Here is a 27,655-nt window from a genome sequence, read left to right on the forward strand (position 1 = left end):
TTTTAGCCATGTTATCTTACTTTACTCATATTTTGCCACCTCCTTACATGAGCTGTCTTTAGTGAGTGCAAAGGCTATTTCGTTGTACACCTGAGCAATGACAGTGAAACATACTGAAACTTGTTCAAGGTCAAAATATTTTGTTCCATAATATGCTTTAGTAACCAGCTTACGGCAGCGTAGAGCTGCCACCCTACGCAAAATAAAATTGGAGCGATATCACGTTATAACATATTAACTTTATTGTTCTAACAATATAACTTATTGTTCTAACAATATAACTTTCACGTTTGTACAATATAATTATCACGTTTGTACAATATAAATATCACGTTTGTACAATATAATTTTCACGTTTGTACAATATAAATATCACGTTTGTACAATATAAATATCACGTTTGTACAATATAAATATCACGTTTGTACAATATAAATATCACGTTTGTACAATATACATATCACGTTTGTACAATATAAATATCACGCTTGTATAATATAACTTTCACGTTTGTACAATATAAATATCACGTTCATACAATATAATTATGACATTCGTACAATATAATTACCACGTTTGTACAATATAATTATCACGTTTGTACAATATATATAAATAACACGTTTTGAGTGAGTGAGAAAATGTCTCGTCTATCGGAACTCATTAAATTCTATTTCATGCTTGGAATGAGGCACGGAGAGATGTTGCTCTTGATGAGCAGCTTGGACGGTATTGAAATAAGCATGCGGACGCTGAGAAGGAACTTAAAACGCATGGGGCTGTACAGGAGGAAGAATGACTCCGATCCGCTGGAGGTTGCTGCATTTCTCATAGATCAACTGCAGGGGTACGGGAGGCTTCATGGATACAAACTACACCACCTGAACTGCATTCAGGCGGGTTATGTTGTCACGCAGAGCACTGTGAGACATTTACTGAAATATATTGACCCTCATGGGGTTGCGCAAAGACGCAGAAATCGCCTAACGCGCCGCACGTATGTTAATCCTGGACCGAATTTCATGTGGCATGTTGACTCCTATGACAAACTAAAACCATTTGGAATCTGCATAAATGGAGCGATTGATGGCTTTTCAAGAGTAATGATTTGGCTTCATGCCTATTCAACAAACAACGACCCCAAAGTCATCGCAGGTTATTTCATCACAGAAGTTGAGAAGAGGATGGGCACAGCTGCAAGGATTCGCTCTGATTTAGGAACAGAAAATGTCATAATGGCTGAGATGCAGAGATTCCTGCGATGGACTCAGGATCAAAATGTCAGAAACTGTTTTATCACTGGGTCCAGCAATCACAATCAGCGAATTGAAGGCTGGTGGGCGTTTCTGAGACGGCACCACGCTCAGCACTGGATGAATCGTCTCCAGGAACTAAAGGACAAAGACTGTTTCTCTGGATGCTTCTTGGACAAGCAGCTCATATTGTTTACCTGCCTGAACATCATTGAGGTAGGCCACCACGCCTGTATTTACCCGCTAAGCATGTGTGTGTGTGTGTGTGTGAGTGTGTGTAAGTGTGTGTGTGTGTGTGTGTGTGTGTGTGTGTGTGTGTGTGTGTGTGTGTGTGTGTGTGTGTGTGTGTGTGTGTGTGTGTGTGTGTGTGTGTGTGTATATACAAGACCAGGCTTATTGTGGTAATGTTCTGGTCATACTTAAAAAAGCTTCCATTGTTGACAACTCCATTTTGCTCGCGCCACTGTTATTCGTAATTATGAGTACATTTTTTTCATAAAATCTGATCGTTTCCCTGACTGGCTGCATGTGATGCTTGTGGGTTAAAATGCTAAACCAAAAATCTTGATATTTTACTGATAGTGGGTCTTTTAAATTGCTAATATTTTACAGGAGGAGCTGCAGCAAGTTGTGCATTTGTGGAACACCCATATCATCCGCAGAAGCAGACATGCAATTGCTCCAAGTGGACGTCCAATTCTTATGTACACCATTCCACATCTTTTTGGAGGACATGATCATCTGAGAGAGGTTTCTCAGGAGGCAGTGGATGCATGTAAAGAAGAATGCCAAATGAGAGGACCATATACCTGCGATGAAACAGTATTCAGCCTGTGTTGCCTTTTAATGTCAGAGAACTTCTTACTTCCACCAAGCACAGCAGATGAAGCCATTGAACTGTATCTCTTCCTGAGAGCCTACATACTGAAGGACTTATAAACTTCAAAAAACATTTGGAATGTATGGAAGTATTGCAACATATTTGCATATATTTATACCATATTGATATCATTGGTGATCAAATGTACATGTGATCACCACCTGTGTTTAGTTTCTTTGATACTTTTTGTCCTATAGTAAATGATACAACTAGAATTCAAATTTAGAGAAAGATATGTTATCTGCTTCCTTTTTTGAAAAAACAAGAGAATGTTATTTTCTGAAGTTAGATTTTAAAACTAAAGGTAATCTGATTGATTTTGGGATGTTATCTTTTCAAATCTGTCTTTTCACAGCTTTATATAAACAATATTGTTCATTTTTATATGATTTTCCGAAACAGTCATGGGAATTTCCTTGGTTTTGTTTCCTTTTATCAAAAGCCTTTGCCACCTATGTTTATTAATGCAAATTACAACTTTGAAGTAATTGAATAGTCAAAAATAAATTAATTAATCAATCAGTGGCAATGGAAAAAGGCACTGAAGAACCTTAACCTTTCGTCTTCTCAAAACATTTTAATGACTTCATTTCTGCTATATCTGATTTCTATTTTCAGATTGATGAGTAACCATTTTTTTAATTTCTGAACATGACAGTTGATATTCATGACATCTGTGTTTCAGATTCAATAAACATATATAAAACTGCTATCAACTTTTGAACAGTTAATGTTACGATTCAGAATTATTGAACAATAAACAAACGTTGTTAGATATTAACCTTCCTTTTATTTGAATTCAAGAAGAAAAAATGCACTCTTGAGAAGCTACATAATTAACTTTGCCAATGGCTATCTTCTGTGTATCTTATTCCAGTCAACTTTTGCATCAATCCACAGACTGACATGCAAATTTGTTAAGAACTTCCTGAACATATGTTCTAAATCAAATAACTGGCACACAGTAAAAAAAAACTCCTGAAAATAATTAATAGTAATGCTTGAATCATTACTAAAAAACGTGAGCTGTAACAGACATCTTTATAAAACAGACCTGTTGAAACCTTGTCAGATCATGAAAACATTATCATTATAAACACTGCCCAACTTTCATAGTGTATGAACGGATTGAGCATGCTTCATTTCGAGCAGTAAAGCTTTAATGTATGAAACTGTAAACTGAAATGTACATTTTGATGATGGAGAATAAAAAGCCTTTTTGGTTACTAATAAAACATCTCCTGAAATTTTAGCTCTTTCATTTTTCATAATGTATTCACTGCGGAGGTGGGCTTAACAAACACATTAGCACCATGTTGTTTCTTCAACTCTTTGTTTCTAGGGTTTTAAACATGAGAGACCTTAAGCTATGCTAAACTCATAACAGTTTTTGGCTGCCAAAATGTTATCCAGTTCATTTCGTAGTTCTGGGTAGGACGTGTATGTCCATGGTACTTCCAGAACGGGGCCACACGTGTGTGCCACAGGGCGTCGTGCCAGTCCATCCACAGGTGTGAACAGCACTTCAATTTTCTGAACACAGATGACATCTGACCCAGTAACAAACCGGAACATCTTTCTGAGGCCTGCATCATCAAGTCCTCTGATGTACTGCTGCAGAAATCTGAAACTCTGCTTCTCGGCTTCAGAGATGGGAGATGCAGTGAGCAACTTCAAAAGCTTTCTTGTTGTTGGCTTTTTATCTTCATACATTTGTAGGACATGTTGTGGGCTTTGGAAAGCTTCTTTTAGAAAGTGACATGCAACTAATGAAATTTTCTCCATGGCATAAGATGGTTTTTGGATCAACTGCTTGTGAGCAACTTTCCGAAGAATGCTTTTTAAGTTTTTTTGCGTTGGGATGACTGATACATCCAGGCGATCCATGAGATCCAGAAGTTCATCCCTGTCTTCTTCTGAAAGATCTTCCTTTAGAGCTCTTGTTATTAAATCCCGATCTGATTGGCTTAGGTATAAGAGGAGATTTTCAAACAACATATCATCTGTAACTTGATTTTCACCAAAGATAAGTGCCACTGTGAAAACAGGGGCAAGGCGACAAGGGAAATATCCATGGTCTTGAAATCCCTTCAGTAAAATTCTACCGATGGACTTCCATTCTTCCTCCTGCCATTTAGGAGACAGTGATGGCACTCTGAACTCCTCTCCTTCAGCTGTGTTGTCAACAAACTCTGCCCAAAATGTAGCATACACATCTCTTGATACACCATCTGCATCTGCTCCTTTTTCATCAATGTAGGTGTATTTTAATGGGTGTCTCAGGAGTGCTGTATCTTTGAACTGGTTGATCATCTCCTCCAGAATTTTAACCCTGTGGATTTTGATGGTGACACAGACTACTTCATATGATGCAGAAGAACTCGTTGCTTCATTGCTTATAGGTGTATCTGTATAACTGCCTGGAGTGCTTGCCTGAGGAAATGTAATGGATGTGATGACCAGATCATCTCCTTCTAACTGCAGGTTTGCTTCACCTATTAATGTGTCATCAAGGTGACAAGCCAGAGGTTCTCCAAGGTAGGGACCAATCATTACCTCAGATGTGTCTGATGATGCTTCTTCACCAGAATTCCTGAAATCTGATGACAAGATCACAACAGTCTGAGAAGCTTCCTCATCTTCTTGATGTGAGTCAGTCAGTTGTGTCACATTTTCACATGTTTCCCCTCTATCACTAACTTCATCTTCTTCGCCTTCATCTTCATAAGAAAGTCTTCTTGTGCACAAGTAAAATCTCAACATTCCCATTTTAAGTATTGAGTAGAGCTCCCCAACTGAGATGTCGTCATCAAGTACAGCCTCTTCCTGATAGTCTAATACATCACATCTGAACACATCCCATCTTCCAAATCTGCTTTTTCCATTTGGAAAGAAAAGATCCTTGGCATACTGTAATAAGTCAGCTTTCTTGGAGTCTTTGGGAACATCAAAGGTCCTTGTTCCTCCTCCTCTGCGCTTTCTCACTTGCTTACCTTCATGGATCCAGCCCAGCTCAATTTTTCTAGTCTTTTTCTGAGCCCATTTGTTGTTTTGTGCATATGTTCTTTTTCTCTTACAAGATAACTTATCCTCATGATCGGGGTTCTTCCCATTTTCATCGATGCCCATCTTTTTCTTCAATTGTTCAAGAAATGAGTTTTTTCTTGATTCCTTTGTCCTTGCATCATTATTATCCAAACAGAACCGTCTTGCAGCTATCCTATCACCATATGTTGGGATGTAACCAGACAGGGTCTTATCATCCATGAAATCAATCACTGTGGCATCAATCTGAAATAACAGAGACATTTATTACTTTACAAAGAGACACCTACTGCCAGTCACAATACATTTAATTAATGAAGCTGAATGTAATTTTTACTTGTGCTATGACAATGATTTGTCATGCCATTCTATGAAATTCTATTATTTTTATCCTCAATCTGTGCCAGCAGTGTTATTAGATGCTCCACATCATTTATTCTACAGAAAATTAAACGCTCAGTTCATTTGGAAAAAGCTAAATCAATGTTTTACATATCTTTCCTGGTCAAATCAGCCCTCATGAGAACTCGTAAAGAAACGGGTTTTCCTTTTTTTAGCTAAGGAGAGTTCAAAGTAAAAGCCAACTTGGTTCGTGTTTTTACAAAGATTAGTAAACGGACAGTTAAGAAAAGCCTAGTAGTAATTGGTAGTACTTGAGGTACTTAGTATGTGTGTATCAAAAGGCACATTTAGCAGCTCTGTCATCCTGATTTCAGCCCATTCTGTCGCTCAACTCAGCTCTTCTCCTGCAGACGGTGTTACCGTAAACTACCGTATAAACGCGCACTTCAATTCTAGCTGCGGCTCACTTGACCACGGCCAGACGAACGACGGCTCACTTGACCGCAGTCTTTTTTCGGCGTTTTAAGTTTAAAGACGGTGATTTAGACGCCGTTAAATAACAAAACGTGCTCCAAAGTGGGCGAATTGTGATCCCTTTGGCTTGGCTCTAGTAAGTTACTTACTAAAATAGCACAGCACACGTTTCAAGCACACCTGCTTAAAAGTTTACAAATGTTCCTTGAAAGAGAGCACTTACACCGTCTTGTAGCATTCGTAAGAGACAGTCTTCAGGTACACCACGGTTCCGTAAAAATCTCAGAAGTGGGGTGTCTGTGTTTGAGGCCATGTTTCCGGGAGATGATCTGTCAGCTCTCTGTCGTGTGTCGTTTCGTGTGAAACGATAATTATATTGTATGAACGTGATATTTATTTTGTACAAACGTGATAATTATATTGTACAAACGTGATAATTATATTGTACGAATGTAATAATTATATTGTATGAACATGATATTTATATTGTACAAACGTGAAAGTTATATTGTACAAACGTGATATTTATATTGTACAAACGTGATAATTATATTGTACAAACGTGAAAGTTATATTGTTAGAACAATAAGTTATATTGTTAGAACAATAAAGTTAATATGTTATAACGTGATATCGCTCCAATTTTATTTTGCGTAGGGTGGCAGCTCTACGCTGCCGTGCCTCGAAGAGGGGAATGTTAGTGTATGCTTTGGTGAAACCCAGATGCAGGGGCGGATTTTTGACTGAAGAAGATCCGGGGCTTAACACACACAAGCGCGCGCGCGCACACACACACACACACACGCACTAGTCAACAACATCATATACAGTTGTGGTCAGAAGTTTACATACACTTGTAAAAAATATAATATAATGGCTCTACTGAGTGTCCCGTTATTTCTAAAACTCTGATGTTTCTCTGATAGAGTGATTGGAACAGATACTTCTTTGTCACAAAAAACATTCATGAAGTTTGGTTCTTTAATGTCTTTATTATGGGTTAACAGAGAGAAGTGATCACATTTGCTGTCTCAAGTCAAGTCAAGTCTTCGTGTTTCAAGTCAAGTCAAGTCTTCGTGGTCTCAGGTCAAGTCCAGTCTTCGTGGTCTCAGGTCAAGTCGTCGTGGTTCAAGACTTCGTGGTGTCAAGTCAAGTGGTCGTAAGACAGAGTGCCGCCTGATCTTAGAGCCCCTTGCTCCGCAGCCCCGGACTGTGTTTGTTCCCTGGTCTCATCTTCTGTGTTCCCTGGTCATGTGTGTCCTATTCTGGTCTTCGTTCATCCCTGTGTCTCCTGTGTTCTGTGGCTTGTGGGCGTCTGGTATCCGCCCCTTAAGGGGGGGGGGGGGGGTACTGTCATGATCCGCCCCGGCCTCCCTGACTGTGTCTCTCCTACCCTGATTAGCCTTATTGTTCTCACCTGTCCCTGATTACTCTGCCCATGTGTTCCTGATTCCCTTGTGTATTTATACCTCCCTCCTGGTTGTTGTCTTTGTCGGTTCATTGTGGGTTCTGCCTCCTGGAACCCACCACCACACATGGTCTGCCACCTCCACCCGCAGAACATGACACTGGCCTGTATTGGAGGATTTACGGTATTTTAATAACGAAACTGCGAAATTCTTACCAATAGTATAGATGTGTAGTGTATTTTGTCCGAGTGGGTTTGACGTCATCGGCAGTCGAAGGACCCCGAGCCGATCTTGCACCCAAGCAGATCTTGTACCGACACCGGCTGCTGAAGGGCTTCTTCTTCAGTGGTGGAGGCTCAAGCAGGCTGTATACAAACTACTGCCAGCTGCTCCCTCTCTGTTGAACTTTGGTACTGCATGTTACTTCCGTAATTTAGATCCGGGGCTCTTCATGAAACATCCTGGGCTTCAGCCAAAGTAGCCGGGCCTAACGCCGCCCCTGCCCAGATGATCACAAATGTTTGGTCAGGTCACCTTGTGTCATGTTTCAAGTCCCTGGATGCAATTGGGTTAGAGTATAATGGACCTAAATCAATGAATAAGTTTTCAGAAAGATATGGGGGTTGTCTACCTGTTTTGCTTGGCTTGTTCGGGTCACAGGCGTATCTGCCCCTGCAGAGAAGCATAAAATACTTCAAAATGGGCCTTAGTCATGTTGCTGTGACATAATTAGCCTTCAAATGCAGCATTTTTAGGATGCACACAGCCCTAATCAGACTCCACCTTCCTGTACTTGTTAGCTATGCTGCCATGCTGCTATGCTAATGGTAATTTGTGTTTGAAGCAGGAACAACAGATAAACAAGTAGTTTATAAGTTATTAAACAGTGTCTTCTTCTATAGGAGTCTACTGCTAAAATCTTTGTTAGTTATAACAAACTTGCTGTTAATTTAAAGAGCATTCCATATACTGTGGTCTCTAATGCAAATGAATGCCGTGAGTCACTATTTTCTGTCGGGGGGTGGGGGGTGGGGGGGGGGGACTCTGACACTCCCGTTCAGGAATGTAACGTGATGAAAGAACCATTTCTCCCCTCTAACAACTGTTTCTGTTTGACACTGTGCCAGAGTGCATGACACAGCCAAGGTCATGAATTCACTCCTACCAAGTGTACCGATGGGCATCCTTATGTTCGAACATGGTGTTCGTTATGGCCAAACTGCGGCTTGCACAGAAGTCAGATAACGAAACACCACTCGAGTTCAGATCTGGCGGGCCGTTCCTCCCAATCACACCCCTCCAGGTCAAGCTGTCGTTGCTCACGTGAGCATTGAAGTCCTCCAGCAGGACAATGGAGTCCCCTGATGGAGCACTCTGTAGCACTCGTCCCAGGGACTCCAAAAAGAGTGGGTAATCTGAACTGATATTTGGCGCATAAGCACAAACAACAGTAAGGACCCGTTCCCCGACCCGAAGGCGCAGGGAAGCTACCCTCTCGTCCCCTGGGGCAATCCCCAACACAAAGGTAGAGAGTCTTGGGACTTACACAAAGCTAACCAGAGCCCTCCGCCTCTCACCCGGAGCGACTCCAGCAAAGGAGAGTGTCCAACCCTTCTCAAGGACTTGGGTTCCAGAGCCAATGCTATGTGTCGAGGTGAGTCCGACTATATGTAGCCGGTACCGCTCAACCTCTGCCACAAGCTCCTGCTCCTTCCCCGCCAGTGAGATGACGTTCCATGTCCCAACAACCAGTTTCCTTGTCTGGGGATTGGACCGCCAAGGCTCCCGCCTTGGTCTGCCACCCGATCCACACCGGACCCTTCATGTTCCTCCTGGATAGCTCCTAGGATCATTAGGACACTCAAACTCCTCCACCACAATAAGGTGACGGTCTTTGGAACTTCCACTGGTGTGTGGACCTGAGGGCTCGAGTTGGAGCATAAGGCTTTAACAGTTCAGTAATCTAGGGAGGAGCTTGACCACATTGAAAGTAATAGTCAGGATTCTAAAATGAATTCTAAAGTTAATGGGTAACCAGTGCAGAGACATTAAAATAGGAGTGATGTGAGCTTTTCTGTTTGCTGCAGTTAGGAGCCTCGCTGCAGAGTTCTGGACCACCTGAAGGCGGTCAAGGGCTTTTTTGTTAAAACATGTGACAAGAGTGTTACAGTAATCTAGACGGGAGAAGATAAAGGCATGGATGACCATTTCAAGTTCAGTGGTGCTCACGCCTCAACCCTGCCACATGGACCTCAAGGGATAAACCATGAACCCTGTTCAATGGTCAACTTTCCTGGCGGGGTCACCCATGAGGACAGTGGGAGGGTTAAATATAGCTTTTGAATAAAATGCTCCATATTCCACCTTTAACCCCTTGAGACCCTGCGTCCACATATATGAACATTGGCTTCTTGCACTAGAATATTTTATTCTCTTCAATTTAGACCTTTTTTATATTTAGAACCATTTTATATAGAATTTAAGTTTAAAATGTGTTTTGTTTCTGTTTTTTCTAGGAAACCTGTTAATATTTTTTTATTAAATTTTATTTTTACATCACACCAAATACAAATTTGGGTGTCAGGAGGATAAGTATTAGCCTGGCAAGCCAGACTAAATAAATGTATTATTTAAACTTTTTACTTTTGCGTCAATGAGTTGTTAGAAGGTTTCTTTCACAGAGAGCAATCTTTGCAAAGCAAGAATTTGGTCTAGTTCACTAGGCTTATTGGTGACGTTCTGTTCAGACTCCAGACCAGCAGGTGGCGATAACTCACAAGTTCATTGATTGCTGACCACCACCAGGAAGAAGAAGAAGAAGTAAAGGAGTGTTAGCAAAGTTAGCTTGTAGTTGTTTGTTGTGTGAGGTGAACATTTGAGTCTCTGGGTTAAACATGGATTCAGGAGAGTCTCTGATGGAGTTTGTCAGCAAGCAAGTAGCTACTGCTAGAAAAATCATCAAAAAGGTTGAAGAAGCCTTGGCCCAGTTCGAGGAAGGGCTTGGTGGTCAGCGTAGACTGTCGGATATGAGCTCGGAACCACGGAGCAGCTCACACGGAGCAGGTAAGAAACACCAGCGGGACTCGTGCAGAGACGGACTGGGACAATAATTTAACCCGGAGTCGTGTCCTGTTATTATTTAAGGCATGTAGAGAGCTGCTTTCTTGTGTAGATCATCTCCAGCTAGCGGACTTTATGCTATTAATGTTTTACTCCCAGGGGAGGAAGACTACTTTGTTCAGATTCAGATTTCAAATTTATTGGCAAAGTAAAAGTACATTTACAAGGAATTTGTCTTCGGTAGATGTTCGCTCTCTAAAACATACAACAACCACAATAAATGAGAGTAAAAATACCTAAAAACACATAAGAACATGTATACCCACACACATGTTCGTTTACACACACACATATATACATATATACATCCCCCCCCCCCCCCCCCCACACACACACACACATATCCATAAGCATACTGAATAAGTATTAAAAACTACAATAAATGGATGGTAAAATAATCTATAGATTCAGGAGAAAAATGGCTGAAGGAAAGAAACTGTTCTTGTGTCTGGTAGTTTTTGTGTACAGCTACGCATCCATAAATGATTATTTTTCAGTGGGTTGGATTTAAATTGGTATAAAAAACATTGAAAAAAACCGGTTCAAACAAGACTATGCGACCCCTGGTAAGTAATATTATATTTATGTATTTTAGGTCACTGCCAAGCTGAGCTTAGATTTTAACATGTACTGTTTAACCATGAAATTTAAATGTAATAGGGTAAAACCCAGTGCATTTAACATAATGCTGCACTTTAGAAAATGGGTTGAAATTTAACATGTTGGTTGGAGCTGGGTTCCGACTATCGGCTTGTGTAGCTCTCGGGAGACCTCTGTTTTCCACCCGGTTCTCCCCGCAGCTCGGCGCATCTCTGTCTGATCGCGGCTTCTGTCTGCTGCACGGTCTGCCGACTTGTGGAGCTCTGGGATGGAAACCTTTCCACCCGGTTCTCCCCAGCGGCAGCTCTGCGCATCTCAGATCGCAGCGGCGCTTGTCTGCCGTGCGGCTGCCGGCTTGTGGCAGTTTTACCCAGCGGTCAGCCCGACGTATCTCTGGCTCAGAAGCTCTGGTGTTGTGCACAGTTAACTTCGGTTGTAGCTAGGTTGCTACTTCTGTTAGCTTAGCTCCCACCTCCGCGTTAGCTTCAGGTTAGCTTGTAGCTAGTTTGACTGGGTGTTGTCAGTTGATCCCAGCCTTACAGCCCCACCCTCAGCTCCACCTCTCTCCCTTTTTGTGGAATTGTCTGGGCTTGGCAGAACCTGTGACACGGTCAAAATGGCGGTGGTGGCCACCTCCCATTTTTCTTCAAAAACGTGTTATTGGAGCCTATGGAAACCCACTGTCCAATATTTATATGTCGATGGTCAAAAAGGCTGAATCTCTATTAGTTTTTATTCTCAGTTTGGCCCTCCCCATTTGCTGGCATGGTACGTTCCTATTGGATCAGTAGTACATGGAAATGTGTAGAGACCTGTGTGCATAACAAATCTCATCTTCAATGAGTAATATGTGAAAATCATAGGTGGTGGCTTTATCTAGTTTGGTGTTTCCCAACCCTGCTGTCCTCAGTGCACACTGTCCTGCATGTTTGTTTTCCATGTTGCCTTTTTAACTGCTGCCACACACCTGACTTAAAGGAATAAGCGATTAACAGGCATCTGAAGCATGTGATGTCCTCCTGAGGAGCCAACGTAAATCAGATGTGCCGAAGCAGAGACATGGAAAACATTTAGGTTTGTGCACGCATGCGCGATATTAGCAATCCAGCTCAGCATTCAAATCACAACCACCGGAGAAATAACACATCATGACGAGTCCGCAACGGAGCTCAAAGGTTTGGGAGCATTTTACGAAAACAAATGAGAAGCAAGTAGAGTTCAAACTCTGTAAGGTGACACTATCATAGGTCTAGGAACAACTGTATTTTATTATGTTTAGAACATGTTTGAATGTCACATATTTGCTCTAATGTTACAAACGATAAGGATTTATTTTATCTTGCTACGTTACAGTGCTAAAAAATCGCTCTTCTTCTACAATGGATGAGTTTCTTACAATGCCAACCACGTGCACACCTCAACAAGCCAACGTCCTGACCATTTTGAACATGCTGGTAACGGACATGAGACCCCTGTCCATGGTCAGGGATCAAGGTTTTAAAGATGTGATCAAGAAGTTCAACCCAGAATACTATGAAAACTGTCTACCAGACCGATCACATTTCACCACCATGATGGAGGAGAAATACGAGACGACCTTCCAGAAGGTGTGTGTGTGTGTGTCTTTGTCTCTGTCTCTGGACACATAAAAATAATAGTAGATTTTGATGCATTTTATGATAAGAAACTATTATTAGTTAAAGCATAGTATATATTTTTCTCAGTGTTATATCTTAACATGCTTTATTTGAAAAAACATTTATAAATTTGGCATCTGAACTAACTTTAATATATTTTATCTTTAAGGTAATGCAGGCCCTCAGAGCTGTGAATGGTTCCCTGACTGCTGACGTGTGAACCAGCCGTGCTACAGAGGCGTACCTTGGTGTGTCCTGCCATTTTCTGAGCAACGATTGGAACATGAAAAGCTTCAACCTTTCCACCATGTCTCTAGAGGAGAGGCACACTGGTACAAATATAATGACTTGGATTGAAGAGGTTTTAGCTAAGTTAGAAATCCTGCCTGTTAAAATTAAAGCAGTAGTTCATGAGAGTGGGTCTAATGTGGTAGCAGCAATGAGACCGCTTGAAGAGAAACATGCCTGGGCCTCTATCCGCTGTGCTGGACACACTCTCCAGCTCCTAATGAACACTGCTCTCAAAGAAACCTGCATCAGCAGAGCATTAGGGGCTGCTAGGCAGCTAGTGGAGCACTTCAACAAAGTTGAGCTGGCAAGTACAAAGCTGAAGATGAAACGGGAGCAAATGAATGTGAAAAAAATATTCACTGATCCAAGATGTCAGCACAAGATGGAACAGTACATTCCACATGATAGACAGACTCCTCGAACAGCGATGGCCTCTCGCTGCCACTCTTTCAGATCCTGAGGTGAAACCAAGAGGGAAGCAGTACATCGACTTGAAGACAGAGAAGTGCTTGATGAACTCAAGAAAGGGTTGGTGCCTTTTGAGACCGCTTCTGTTTACCTTAGTGGTCAACAGTACACAACCATTTCAGGTCTTCCACAGGTCATCGAAGGTCTGACACGGTCTGTAAACTACAGCCAATTTCAGACAAGCTCAGGGAAATCTTCCAGTGCAGATGCAGAAAAAGGGATAAAGCAGAGATGGGGAAACATCTGTACAGTTTTTGAAGGGAAAGAAAACATGGTTGTTCTTGCAGCTGCCTTGGACCCCAGATACAAAAAGCTAACATTTTTGGCTCCTGAAGATGTCATCAGAGTGCAAGGGACCATTGAAGTGCTTGCTGTCAAAGAAGAAGCAAAAGCTGGAACAGGTGAGCTTACACAACTGCAGCGGGCTGATGATTCAGGTGTAGTTGAGAAGTCTGCTCTGGATGTTCTCCTTCTGTCCGATACAGAAAGTGATGATGAGAGTGAGCAGGAGGAGGAAGATGCCCAGGACAGAAGGGTCCAGATAGTGAGAGGGGAAGTAAAGGTGTATCTTTGAGAAGCTGCAATTTCTGAGAGAGATGATCCTCTCAAATGGTGAAGTGAAAATGAAGGCTGTTTCTCCACACTTTCTAAGCTGGCTAAATCTTTTCTGTGCATCCCTGCCACTTCCACCCCATCTGAGCGGATCTTCTCTGAAGCTGGGAACATCTGCTCTCATGTTAAACATGTTAAAATGCTATCTTTCCTGACTGTAAACCAGAACCTTGTGTGACTATTTTAGCAGGATACATTTCAGTTTGTGAGCACAAGTCATTTTTTAGTTTTAGTTTTAGTTGCTTACACCCATTTGACATTGTAGCACTTGTATTAACATGTTACAACAACAAAGTTAATTAAAAGTTGTTTGATAAGCAATAAACTTGTCTTTATTTTTAGATTGCACGTAACTTCAAACTAGAAGCTAATGATGGGTATATAGAGCATCGTAGTGAGTGCAATAGGCTAAACTTCAGAAATAGAATGTTTTATTGCCATATGTGAGAGAAATCAGAACATTAGGAAATTGCTGCAGTACTTTAATGCATGACACACAATTAGTCGACTAATCGTCAACAAAACTTGCCATTAGTCGACTTATAAATTAATCGTTTGTGGCAGCCCTAAAGTTTATGTTAATCAGTCATGTATGGCACGCCACTAGAAAGTTCCACTAGCTCCGTGGAGATCTGGAGCTTTCAGACTGTTGTAGAGTGCCGTTCATAAACCCGTTCACACGCCAGAATGAGAGCTCACTTTATTATTCATCAGGAAAAATAAGTGAGAGTTTGGTTTACGTTCACCAAAAAAAAGAACAAGTTCACAAATGATTGTTAAATAACTTGTTCAGGCAGTTCATTTTATAAAATATCTAACTATAAATATCAGATGGGAAACGGGGAACTAGACAACACCAGTATAATACATATTATGGAGCCTTTTATAACAATAGTCTGGCATTTCAGGCCCATCATTTTGTTGTTTTATTTCATATTTTTAAATCCATCCCTAAGATCCACGTGGTAGGGGTGAGGTGGTGCCCACTCCTCACCCCTACCACATGAACCCTATGGGATAAACCATCAACCCTGCGCAATGGTCAACTTTCCTCACAGGGTCACACCCATTAGGATGGTGGGAGGGTTAAACATGAGAGAAAAGTGAAAAGGTAATGCATATCTGAAAAAAGTGCATAAGGTGTGTAGTGACGGGTTTTTGCTGCAGTGCGCTTGGACAAGCTCATCTGTGGGGACAGGAGCGTGCGCTGCGCCGAAGCTGGAGCGCATCAGTAAGCTGCGCTCCCGCACAGGGGGAGGAGATGCAAATCTGTTCAAATGCTGGAAACAAAACTGTTGAGAAATGGAGTCTGGTGTGTTTTCTTGTGTGTGTTAGGAAATTGCTGCAGTACTTATAAAATACTTAATACAATACTTTTCCTTATAGAATACCAACATGCATATGATTTGTCATCCACAAGGGGGTGCTGCAGCACCCTCAGCACCCCTACTTCCCACAGCTTTGTACTCAGCTTCAGCTCAAACTGTATGACTTCCTCGCAGAGCAAATCTTATGAGTTATGAGCTCACACTGTACAACCCAGTTCTCTGATGTGACTCGACCGCTCACACTGTACGACTGGTAGCAGCACATCGAACCCAAAAATATGCTGAAAATAGCGGTTTTTACACAACACGCCATACTTTTTTTGTGTTGTTATTGATGTCTGTTGTCCTTCAGGAGTACTGTAGAAGTACACACAGGGATTTATGTGGTTGGATGAGGAAGACGAAAGAAAAAAGTAAATCAATGTTTTGTGATCAGTTTAATTTGACATAAACATGGCAAACACACGTTGTTGACAATCCTTGTCATTGTGTGCGTTAAATAAGTGTATAAATAAGAACGACCAACGTGTGTTAACTCATTCACTGCCAGCCTTTTCCTGATCGGTAAAGCCCTTCGCTGCCAGCGTTTCTCAACGTTTTTACTGTTTTTTTAAGAGTCACAGAACATTGCACGCTAGGATGATGTAAATGCCAAAACTACCAAAACAAAGAGTAGACTCACCTCTTACATCAGGAAGAATTTGCACGTTTCGAGCGTTATCCGTTCTTTCATAATCCGTTGACAAATTGTGATCTGCAGAAGCTTTTCCGGTTCGCGCCTCACGTTTTTTACAGCAACGGCCCAAAACGATCTCCTAACACATGGATTTTCTGCTTCCTGGTCACGTGACGTGTGACTTATGCAGATGAAGATCGGCTTTAGAGCTGAGATGTTTGTTCTCACGGTGCGGGGGCTCGTTCCGATGCCCACACAGTAAAAAAATGCAAATGATGACTTAAGTTGTCATTGGCAGTGAATGGATGGATTTAAAATGAAGACTTTAGTCATCAATGGCAGTTAATGAGTTACTAGGGAAATAGCTGGCGAGCCATGTTGATGCATGTTTGTCCATGCGCTGTGAGCGTTTCTGGTACTTTTTGGGTCTTAGCAGCTCACAGCGCCACTTCAACAGATGAGCAAAATATGAAGCACGCCAAAAATCCATGCAAACTCATGGTTGCTGATGTGTAGCTGGTCATGTGGTGTTAATCGCGTATCGTTACCCCCTGTGTACTACACAACGCTCAGCGCAAAATTCGCCCTGATCTTGTAGGTTCTCGCACGAGGGGAAAATTGGTTTAAAAAAGTGGAAAAGTCGCAGTGTATGCCTAGCTTAACAGGGTAAAAGGTTATCATGAATTAGACTTTTTTTTGATATGTTGGGTTTTATCTTTTGACCTTGTGTCGGTGTACTTAACAATAAACAGACTACCGAAAGGAGGCAGGTTTATGAAGGCCTCCAGTCAAAGGAAGAAAAATATTTTCTTTTTGGTGATGGTGACCTGAAAGCATTTTATTATCTTCTATAGATACTTACTAAATCAGATAATGTAAAAGATGTTTCTTCTACACTATCAAATGTTTTATTCATGATTTACTCTTTACCCTCACACTGTTATTCAGTCGAATTTTATAACTCGCTGATAGCATTTTTTAATGAAAAGATAAAAAAAAAATCACCAGGGTATGGGCTCCCTCTGGTGTATTTGTCTCTGTTGAACACTTTCCTCTGACATCCACATTCTCAGAGTTTGAGCATCCTTCTGCTTCAGAGATTGCAGACCTTATCCGTAGCTCCAAATCTTCCACTTGTCTTCTGGATCCCATCCCTACTAGTTTACTTAAAACTTCTGTGTCGGCCTTGCTTCCACTTATTATATCTGTTATCCACTCCTCTCTTGTTACTGGTGATGTCCATCAGTCACTGAAGTCAGCCCTATACTGAAAAAACCTGTGGCTGATCCAGATGACCTAAATAGTTTTAGACCCATTTCTAATCCCCCTTTTCTTTCAAAAATCCTGGAGAAAACTAGTTTCACAGCTCCGAATAGATTATTGCGAGTTAAATGTGAACGAACAGTTTCAGTCAGGTTTCCGTCCTCATCACAGTACAGAAACTGTCCTCATCAAAATATCCCTAACAATTTGCTAATGGCAGCTGATTATGGAGTAATATCCATTCTGGTTCTTTTGGATTTTAGTGCTGCTTTAGATACAATCTCTCACTCCACTCTGTTGGCTAGGTTGGCATCTACTCTTATTTCTCTGACAGGACTCGCATCATTCAAATGAAGACTTTTGCTTCCTCTCCATCTGGTGTCGCTTCAGGGGTTTCTCAAAGTTCAGTACTTGGCCCTCTTCTTTTTCTAGTTTATCTGCTTCCCCTCTGGGCTATTTTTAGGAATTTCAAGCTCCAATTTCATTGTTATGCTGATGATACTCACCTTTATGTTTCCACCTCTCCGTCTACTCTTCTTCCTCCAGTAGCTCTCACTGAATGGCTGTGTCTCAATTCAGGGTCTGCATCCTACGTCGGCCGGATTCGTCTGCCGGTTACGTCACAGCGCCGCGACCTGGCCTGTCCCAATTCGAAGACTCCTTCAAATGTGGTCGATGAATCCGGCCTTCTTTTCGCCTGAATGAAGGATGGGTCTGGTGTAATAGGTAGCATTTCCCAAGATGCCTTGCGGACGGGCCGGCAGAAAAACTTTTAAAAACAATGGCGGACAGTGAAGCGGGAGCTGTTGGAGAGGATTGCGCACATAAATGTCAGTATAAACTTAAATTGTTAGGTTAAGGACTTTTTGTGATACATGAACGTTATTCTAGTTAGAAATGTTACAGTAAAAGTGCTTGTATTGCGATCTCGGCTCTTATGTTCGGCCGCTCGGTGTCGTACTTCTCACGCTGTTTTCCCCCTGATTTCAATAGGAGTTTGTATTTTAGGGACAAGAGAAAACCAGGGAATTTATTAAGCTTAGGGCGGAGATGGACCACATGATCACTGGAGCAAAGTATTCAGCGGCTGTGGCATGGAGGTACAATAACATCTCATATTTTAAAAACTGGTTTCAGTTTATTTTTTTCTGCGAAAACATGAAAGGAATAACCCATTGTCCCCTTTTCTCTTCCAGTTGCTTTTCTTACATGTTTGTTAAGACTATTCTGGAGAAAATGGGCATCCAGGGGAAGGTGACAGCGATGACCAGCTTCTGGAGCTGATCAGGGAGGACATGAGGCTGCAGAGGGAGGCAGAGCAGCAGAGGGCACAGGAGAGAAGGGAGAATTTTGACAGCTTTTTACTTTGCTAGAAAAAAATGGTTAATACAGATTAAACATGTACATATAAAATAAATATCTAAATAAAATCAGTTCTGCATTAAACTCTTGAATTTTATTTTTGTTTACAAATGAGAATTGTTTACTAGAGGGTATCCCGCTGGGTCTTGAAAAGTCTTAAAATGTGATAAATCGGTTTTGGTCAAATTAAGACCCTTAGAAAGTATTAAAACTATTATCACATCTTTGCTCAGGCTCAGCTTGTCGAAAGTATTTTCTCTGACATAGCTCTCCAACAGTCAAGGAAATGATTAAAAAACTAAATAAAACTTCGAGCTCCATCGTTTAAAGTTCCTTCTCCCTTCTGCTCAGCGGTTCCACGGTTGCTAGGCGACGGAACATTCGCCGAGGGAGTGGCTGGAATTCATGAAGGCTAGGCCTGTACAAATTCACAGCCGTTAACATCCGGTCTACTCGGCCGACGGAGGACCCAGCCCACGTCGGCCGAGTAGACTGGGTCCTTCGAAGGATGCAGACCCTGAATTGAGACACAGCCAATGTCTGGCAAAACTCAGGTCATGGTTTTCCAAGAACTTCCTATGACTTAACCCTAAGAAAACTGAGGTGCTTCTCATGGGTACGAAATCTGCTCTGGGGAAGGCTGGCAGCTTCTCTATAGTCTTTGAGAATGTCACTGTTTCCTGTGTGGTTCAGGTTGAGAGCCTTGGTGTTCTCTTGGACAGTACTCTGTCGTTTCAGCCTCATACCAATTCAATTTCAACCAAAGGATTGTTGAGTTACCGCCATCAAAAACCAAGTATCATTAAAGTAGTAGTAACAAGAAATATTTACTGGTACCTAGGGATGTCCGATACAACTAATTTCACTTCCGATACGATACTGATATTGCGTCCTTCAGTATTGACAGATACCAATATCAATCCGATACGGTATCGGCACTAATCATACATACTTTTACCTACCTCGTAGTGATATTACCCAATCGGAAAACAAGAGCCGGCTACAGTAAGTATGAAAAAAATGACAAATCTTTTTTAACCATTGGTTGCAAAAATGCAGGTGTGGAAACTTAAACCGCCTGAGCACCATTGGCAGTAAAATTTCTCGTTGTGCAGTAAATAATTGAGGACTTACCACCCAGGTGGCGCCCAAGTTTTGTTTGTCATTTATACCGATGTTCACCTCCCCCTGTGTTCACGCATTTGGGATACATCATGGCCGCGCCCTAGGGGTGCAACCAATGGATCATCATTAATCCGCGATCCTTTCAGATCTCTCTCTACAATTTGACACCCACACAGTTTGCAGATCGGCCGTGCGGAGGGTGGAGGCGCTACCTGTTCCATGCAAAGGAGAAACGCACAGTGGTGGTGAGGGCGGAGGAGGAGAGGAGCTTGAAAAACTTCCTGCATCGTTTAGGTCGCATGTATGGGAGCATTTAGGCTCCCCTGTAAAACACAATGATGATACAAATGGCAAAAATATACACACGCATTCGCCTCCAGTCTGACGGCGCGATACAGCGCCACACACACCTTCCTCCGGTTGCTGTGAAAGGAGGGAGGGTACGGTACGTCCCGTGAAACATGCCTTGGAAATTTCACAAACGTCGTGGGACTTGTAACTATTGTTGGGGATAAGTCTGTAAAAGGGGACAAAAGAAAAATAAACAGCGCATTAGAAGGGTGAGGAGATGAACGAATGCTGAACATGATTGGATAGTGTGTTTTAGTGGGGCAAACCGTTTTAACATTTAATCAGCAATTAGACCCCTCTGTATCTCTTGCTTTTATAGCAAGTTTCAAATTGAGTAGAAAATGTTGCAAAGGTGATAGTGTTTGTGTAGGATGTTTACAGTGCACTTATTGCACTTATTTCTTTATTTTCAAAATGTTTATTTGGAAACCTTATTTAGTTGCATCTACACGAACAAGGTTTTACTGAATTTATCTTTATCAGATACACATTGTTTTTTGATAGTGTTATTTTATTTATTTATTTCAAATATTTGAAAACCTTACTTTCTTGATGCTACAAGGGTCAGTGAACTTAATTTCTGGTGATCGGATGAAGCAGCCCTCTGTATTTTATTTGGATTGGTAGTATGGAAGTTTACCCTTTTATTTCATGTTTGACACTTAAAAACTGTGTTACTGGCTAGTGGTGATTGGACTCTGGGCTGTTTAGTTTATATGACAGGGTTGTTTCTTTGATTGTGTATATTGCACTAGTATCTTGTAACCCAATCTTGAAATTTAATAAATATGCATTTGAAACATTACAGTTGCATATTTATTTTTCAGGATGGACATTTTGTGACCTCATACTTATCTTAAGTTACCTTTTGAGACATGGTGCTATTGGTCTCCTACCCGTAGAGCTTTCTCAAGTACAAATACATGATTGTAGAGAAGAGTTTATTATAGCCTCATAAAATCAACCATAATGATAATAATAATGATTTTAAAGCAAACAGACCTCTAGTATCAGAATAATATCGGTATCGGCAGATATCTAAATCCAGGTATTGGAATCGGATCCAAGTGAAAAATTGTTGATCAGTGCATCCCTAGTACAACGTCCGCATCACTGCAGATGCAGCACCAATCCGCTTATCGATCCCATGCTCCAGCTTTCTCTCACTCGTGAACAAGACCTCGAGATACTTAAACTCCTCCACTTGGGGCAGGATCTCATCCCTGACCCGGAGAAGGCATTCTACTCTTTTCCGACTCAAGCCCCCCATCTGTTCTTATTGTAATAAAAATTTTTGTCAATCACGTTGAACGATCAGCTAACCAAATACATGATTTAATAACAATCTTGAGATTTTAGGAGGAATGCAGAGAAGCACTCTGACAGACAGGACGAGAGCCTTAGGATAAACATGAGGGAGAGGAGAGGAGATGTGTCTGTGTTCTACGAGTGCCGGAAGAATTATATTATATGAAGTATATTAAAATTATATTCAGATGTGTTTTCCAAGACAAAATTTTAAAATATTAACACCTTTTCCAAAACAGAAAAAAACATTCCATGTTGGTTTTTAGTGTAAAATAGAAAAGAAATGATAAACAGATTATCTGGTGCAGTTTTTCTGGAATGAGGAAAGATCTGTAAAAGCAAACTGTAGTAGTGTGATGCCTTAGCCTGGCAAGCCAGACTAAATAAATATATCTGTCAGGAAACGTTCCAGGGATGGCTCTCGGTCGTGGGGCTGTTTCTACCTTTGTCTTTCAAACGATCACTGCATGCTACTGGACAATAAACAACGGGACGTACTCACTGCAACGCATGTCAGTCAAATAGGCAGTCCACTGTTGAAGAAGGCAAAAGTACATAATTTTTCTAAAAATAAGACTTAAACACATCTATCTGCTCCTGATTCTAATAAAGCCCAAGTTCAAATAGTCCAAAATTGATGTAAAAGTCGTTCCAAATAAGCTGTAGCCATCTTGTTTACCTACGTCGCATCATCCCACCCACCAAACCAATAGAGCACCCTGATTGGCCCACAAAGCCAAAAGAGCGCTGTAATTGATGCACCATTGTGGAACAGTCACAGTGCTCTATGGGTTTGAAACCCCAATAGAGACCTGTGATTGGTCCCGCCAGAATGCAGCTGGGGGCCACGGGGCATTCCTAGCCTGCGGCCATAAACAGATCTTTGTGGTTGTTCAATGTTTATTTTCTTTAAGTAAGAGCTATTCTGAGGTCTCATTATTTTCCAAACATCTTTATTTGGAACAGATTAAAATAAAATGAGATTTATTTTTTATCACATTAATCTACATTTTCTTTTATCCTGTCCAGAACCTCCACAGCATCAAGTTTGGGAAAAAGAGAAGGTTCTGACTGACCAGCAGCTCTTTAACCAGCAGTCGACCTCCAGTTTGGACCAGGAGGAACCAGAACCTCCACTGATCAAGAAAGTCCAGCAGGAACTCTGTAGCCAACAGCATGAAGGGCAGTTCCTTCTGAAGCAGGAAAATATTAACTTCATGGAGACTTCTTCTGAAGAAACAGACTGCCATGAACCAGAACAGAACAGGACCCAACCCTTGTGTCAGAGTTCTACAGAAGCTGAGAACCAAGATCAGGGTGGATGCAGGAAAAAAAACTCAGAATCAAAGGGCAATGAAGAACTGACACGTAACAAAAGACGTCATAAAAGCAATCATCATAGAGACAGTGTAAATGGTCAAAAGCTTAAAAGGCAGAAGAAGGCTCACAGAGGTGAAAGGCCATTTTCGTGTGAGCTCTGTGGAAAATATTTCATTCACAAGTGTTATTTAAATGTTCACATGAGAACTCATACAGGTGAGAAGCCATATTCATGTAAAACTTGTGGTAAATGTTTTAGTGTCAGTAGTTCCTTGACTACACACATGAGAACTCACACAGGTGAGAAGCCATATCCATGTAAAACTTGTGGTAAATGTTTTAGTGACAGTGGTTCCTTTACTAAACACATGAGAACTCACACAGGTGAGAAGCCATTTCCATGTAAAACTTGTGGTAAATGTTTTAGTGTCTGTAGTGTCTTGACTACACATATGAGAACTCACACAGGTGGGAAGCCATATCCATGTAAAACTTGTGGTAAATGTTTTAGTGACAGTGGTCACTTGACTAGACACATGAGAACTCACACAGGTGAGAAGCCATATCCATGTAAAACTTGTGGTAAATGTTTTAGTGACAGTAGTTCCTTGACTACACACATGAGAACTCACACAGGTGAGAAGCCATTTCAATGTAAAAGTTGTAGTAAATGTTTCACACAGCGTGTTGCTTTGATTAATCACATGAGAACTCAACACATGTGAAATGTCTTTTCCATGTTTGTTCTGTAGGAGATTCAACCAGACATTTTCTTTCAACTTCTTATATGAAAATTCACACTTGAGATTTTATTCACAAGTGTGCTTTTATTAAAGCTTTTTCTACGTTAAAATTTAGTCAAGTTTTTTTAATACATTTTTTAAAGTCTATTTTACAGTAAATCTCTTGGGGTACAGTATGAATGAATGCCTTGTGAGAACGTTTCTGTAGAAAAAAAGCTCTTGTGTTTCAAGAAGTAAAGGTTAGTCAGAAGAGTGGGTGTAAAATGGCAGGATTTGGAGTCTGACTCATTAATAATCATGATTAGAGCTGAAACAACTAATCGATTTAATCGATTATAATCGATTATTAAAATAGTTAACAACTTTTTTAGTCATCGATTAGTTGTTTAATAATCATATTTTACCGCATAAAGTCTATTTTTACCACAATCTGACATCGGTTACAAGCTGTTAAATTTGCCGCCAGTGTGTGGCAGTAATGAGCCACTGATCTACCAGTGGAGCCGTAGAAGAAGAAATGAGCCAATGAGTGCCCTCGGTTTTCATGACGTATCACGTTACTGACGCTCATCTTGCTGTGAGAGATGGCGGAACAAGAGGAAATACGGAAGAAAAATAGAAGCGACAAAACTGAAGAGAAACCCCGGACAAAAACCTCACGAGTATGGGAGCACTTCACTAAAGATGCCTTGAAAAGACGGGTGACCTGCAAAATATACAAAAACCATCTAGCATGGCAAGGAAGCACGACGTCCCTAAGTGAACATTTGAGACGAAAGCATGTGGGGGCTGATGCAGCAGAGGAAGAGCACCGCGGTCAAGTGAGCCGTCATTTGGAAGAGCCAGCCCGGTAAGTAACATAAAATAAACAAGCTGGACTTAGTGTTTTAGCTGAGTTTGTTATAGTGGATGTTAAACATGTTTTTTTGCCGCGTCAGTCTACGGTGTTCTACTTCTGATTGACTAGATGCAATCGTGAATCTCCTCCGTGTTGTGATTCATGCGCTTGCCAAATTCAGCACGTCTGTTTATAAGAATGTTCTCGTTAAGAGAAAAACGGCACAAACCCATAACTATGTTCCTCATTCAAAAAAGGACAACTCCGCGGTGAAAAATATACAGACGAGCTGTGTCCAGGTGAATATAACGCGGCATAGTTGTATGCTTTCAATTTTTAAATATAGGAGAAATTCAGAAAAAGTAATTTTTTTACTATTAAAAGGCTGTTTTACTATCTAACGCTGTAAAACGCCTCACAACACATTTTTATCATGTTTCTTAAACAGTATTACACAAAATAAACTTTTTTCACATTTTTCTAGCTAATTTTAACACTCCCGACTCAAAGTAAAAACCTCATGAGCTTCTTACTTAGAGCTTTTTAATAGTAAAAAAATTAGACTTTTTTTCTGAATATCTCCTGTTGCGGGCTATTTTGTAGAATGTAACCCTCAAAATAAATGATCTCTGTATATTGTTAATTAATTCAAATAATATATTGATTTAGTGTTGTAGTGTGTGTGCTGCTTTATTTTATATGTGTACTTATTTCAGTCTATTTGTGTTTCTTATGCAGAAAAAAAACAAGCAACGATGGACAACTACATGGGGAACAAGACACTCACCCCCCAGCAATTCATACCACTTACAAACTCTATTCTAAACATGCTGGTAAAAGACATGAGGCCACTATCCATGGTGGAAGGAGCAGGCTTCCAGCTAATGCAAAAAAATTATTCTGGACTGATATTTTGCACTGTTTAGCTCATTTTATACTGCTGACTGTGTTCATGTGCAATAAAATAGATTGCAGTCAACTGCACAATTCTCTTATGTTTTTTTTTCTTAACTGAAATGCATCCATCACTTGTATAGGTTAAATAGCTAAACAATAACAAACCGATTAATCGATTAATCGAAAAAATAATCAACAGATTAATCGATTATGAAAATAATCGTTAGTTGCAGCCCTAATCATGATGTAGGAACATCTTGCCTCTGACTGACTAACAGCAATGCGGCTGTCTCGCTGCTCCCGTTTGTAAAAATGCAGTGTAATTTGTGTGAAGGTTTCATTAGTATACATTAAGGACATATCAGCTGTAATGTCCATTTTTGGTTTGGGGTTTTATAAATAGCTAATTTTTGTTGAGTTTTTGCTTTCCTTCCCAAACCATCATGTTCGTGAGACTGTGAGAACAGTAGGGTGTGTATTTGTGGGAGATGCAGTCTCCCTGAGGTGATTGATCTGGTGAGATTAAAATCCAAATGACTTATTGGGCATAAATATGTATGTGTACACAGATTGGGTAACTTGGAGATAGAGGGGTGGTCCCCTTTGGTAATTTGGAGTGTTGCATCCTTGTATCAGTCAGCGAAGGGCGGACCCTTCAGAGGATTGTAAGGAAAATCCTCCCGCTGACTTCAGTGTATAGGGTTAGGGTTAACCCTAACCCTAACAGTGTATATACGTCGGAAAATAATAGAAACACTGGGAACACGATGTTTTTCCAAGGTGATTTAGCATTTTCTGACCTAAAATTAATGCAGAAAAGCTTATGGGGAGATGTCTTCATAGTAGCATGGTCGACCAGCTGCATAGAACACTAATCCTTAGGTTGTCAGAAAATATGTTATTTGTTGGAAAATATGTGTTCTTTTATTTATGCTAAGGATTTTATTTTGAAGGTTTCCTGTGGTCTTTGTAAATTGAAACCATCCTCGTTCCATATGACTTAAGTGTGTCGATTTAAAGGGTGAAGCTTTATTTTATGTTTTCAGTTATTGTGTTCTTGCTGGTTATCAGACTTCTAGCAATTCTGTATTTCAACATTATAGAATATATTTAGGTGCTGTATTCATGACCACAGCCTAAAGCAGAGATTAAACTGACTAGCAGTTCTCTATCAAACATTTTAGTTGTCATCTCTGGCATTACAGTTTAGAAAACGGAGGGAGGATGCACAAGCATAACAACAGAAAGCAAAATTTGTTATTAAGGAGGAAGCAGTTGCTGGTAAGCCTCTGAGCCGTGCAGCACTTGTTCCTTTTTTGAATGAAACGCACATCATTACAAAAGCCAAACCACTCTTAAATCTTGAGCTGATTTTTTCTTTAACCGGTTTTATTGGTTTCTGCCCTTGTGTGTTTGTTTTTGTCTTTCTTTTCCCTTTGACCCCTCGTTCATCGTTTGTGACATCTGTCCTCTCAGCGGTTCCCAAACTTATTTAGACGCACACCCACTTCTATGTCCCGACCATGTCGACGCACCCCCCAGCCCCCACATCAGGGCATGGCTCTCTCTCTCTATATATATATATATATATTTAGAGTGCCTAGGTAGCACATAAAAAATGCAATTTTACGGTTTTCTTTAAGCAGGAACGTTTAACCTGTGCGGCCAGAGCTCTCTCCTTTAATACGTCATCCCAAAACAGAAGCTAATATCTTAATTTGACCTGGAACCTCTTAAAAGTTTTTATCACGGAGGAGGCAGCGCTCATTTCTGCCTTCAGCCTGACGGTGCGCCGGAGTTGGCTCAGCGTGCGCTTATTGAGTGAATGTAGGATCTGCTCCATCACTGACATCCCAGGCTAACAAGGAGTTACGCTCTCGTGTCAGCAACACACAGCAAGCTGCAAAGAAATACGCAGATGCAAAACGTGGTGCAAGAGTGCCAAACATCAGGGAAGGAAGCTTTGTGAGAGTATGGAAGCTAGGTACAGGTACAGCCAAGTAGAAAAAATGCTATGGTCAGGCAGCATGAATTAACTACTTTATGGAGGATGCTGTTCCTCCATCTGATAAGCACAATTTGGGAAAAAGGATGAATTTGACTGCCTTCCAGGGAAGGTAGGTTAGATCTACAGATTGCAGATCACAACTGTGCCCCAAATATCTAGAGGACAGATGTCACAAACGATGAACGAGGGGTCAAAAGGAAAAGAAAGACAAAAGCAAACACACAAGGGCAGAAAACAATTAAACCGATTATATCAGCTCAAGATTTAAGAGTGGTTTGGCTTTTGTAATGAAGTGTGTTTCATGC

The 27,655-nt window shown here is 40.9% G+C and overlaps 2 protein-coding genes across 4 annotated transcripts; both read left to right on the top strand.

The window, feature by feature from the left end:
• The first annotated feature begins 641 nt into the window (after positions 1-641).
• LOC129153103 (uncharacterized) lies at positions 642-2,794 on the top strand. The gene is made up of 2 exons (XM_054732011.2): positions 642-1,469; positions 1,866-2,794. The coding sequence occupies exons 1-2, from the start codon at positions 642-644 to the stop codon at positions 2,190-2,192; spliced, it is 1,155 nt and encodes a 384-aa protein (XP_054587986.2). The 3' UTR covers positions 2,193-2,794.
• Positions 2,795-10,204: 7,410 nt separating this feature from the next.
• On the top strand, positions 10,205-24,457 carry LOC129157147 (zinc finger protein OZF). 3 transcript variants are annotated; one of them, XM_054736336.2, is made up of 4 exons: positions 10,328-10,466; positions 12,477-12,730; positions 12,930-13,092; positions 22,574-24,457. In XM_054736336.2, the coding sequence occupies exons 3-4, from the start codon at positions 13,044-13,046 to the stop codon at positions 23,587-23,589; spliced, it is 1,065 nt and encodes a 354-aa protein (XP_054592311.2). In that variant the 5' UTR covers positions 10,328-10,466; positions 12,477-12,730; positions 12,930-13,043; the 3' UTR covers positions 23,590-24,457. The 3 variants fall into 3 exon arrangements, with proteins under 3 accessions (XP_054592308.2, XP_054592311.2, XP_054592309.2); XM_054736333.2 differs by lacking the exons at positions 12,477-12,730; positions 12,930-13,092 and having other exon boundaries at positions 10,205-10,466; XM_054736334.2 differs by lacking the exons at positions 10,328-10,466; positions 12,477-12,730 and having other exon boundaries at positions 12,933-18,498; positions 18,595-24,457.
• The last annotated feature ends 3,198 nt before the right edge of the window (positions 24,458-27,655 follow it).

The sequence above is a fragment of the Nothobranchius furzeri genome, chromosome 2 (genome assembly GCF_043380555.1).
Source record: "Nothobranchius furzeri strain GRZ-AD chromosome 2, NfurGRZ-RIMD1, whole genome shotgun sequence".
NCBI classification, from domain to species: domain Eukaryota; kingdom Metazoa; phylum Chordata; class Actinopteri; order Cyprinodontiformes; family Nothobranchiidae; genus Nothobranchius; species Nothobranchius furzeri.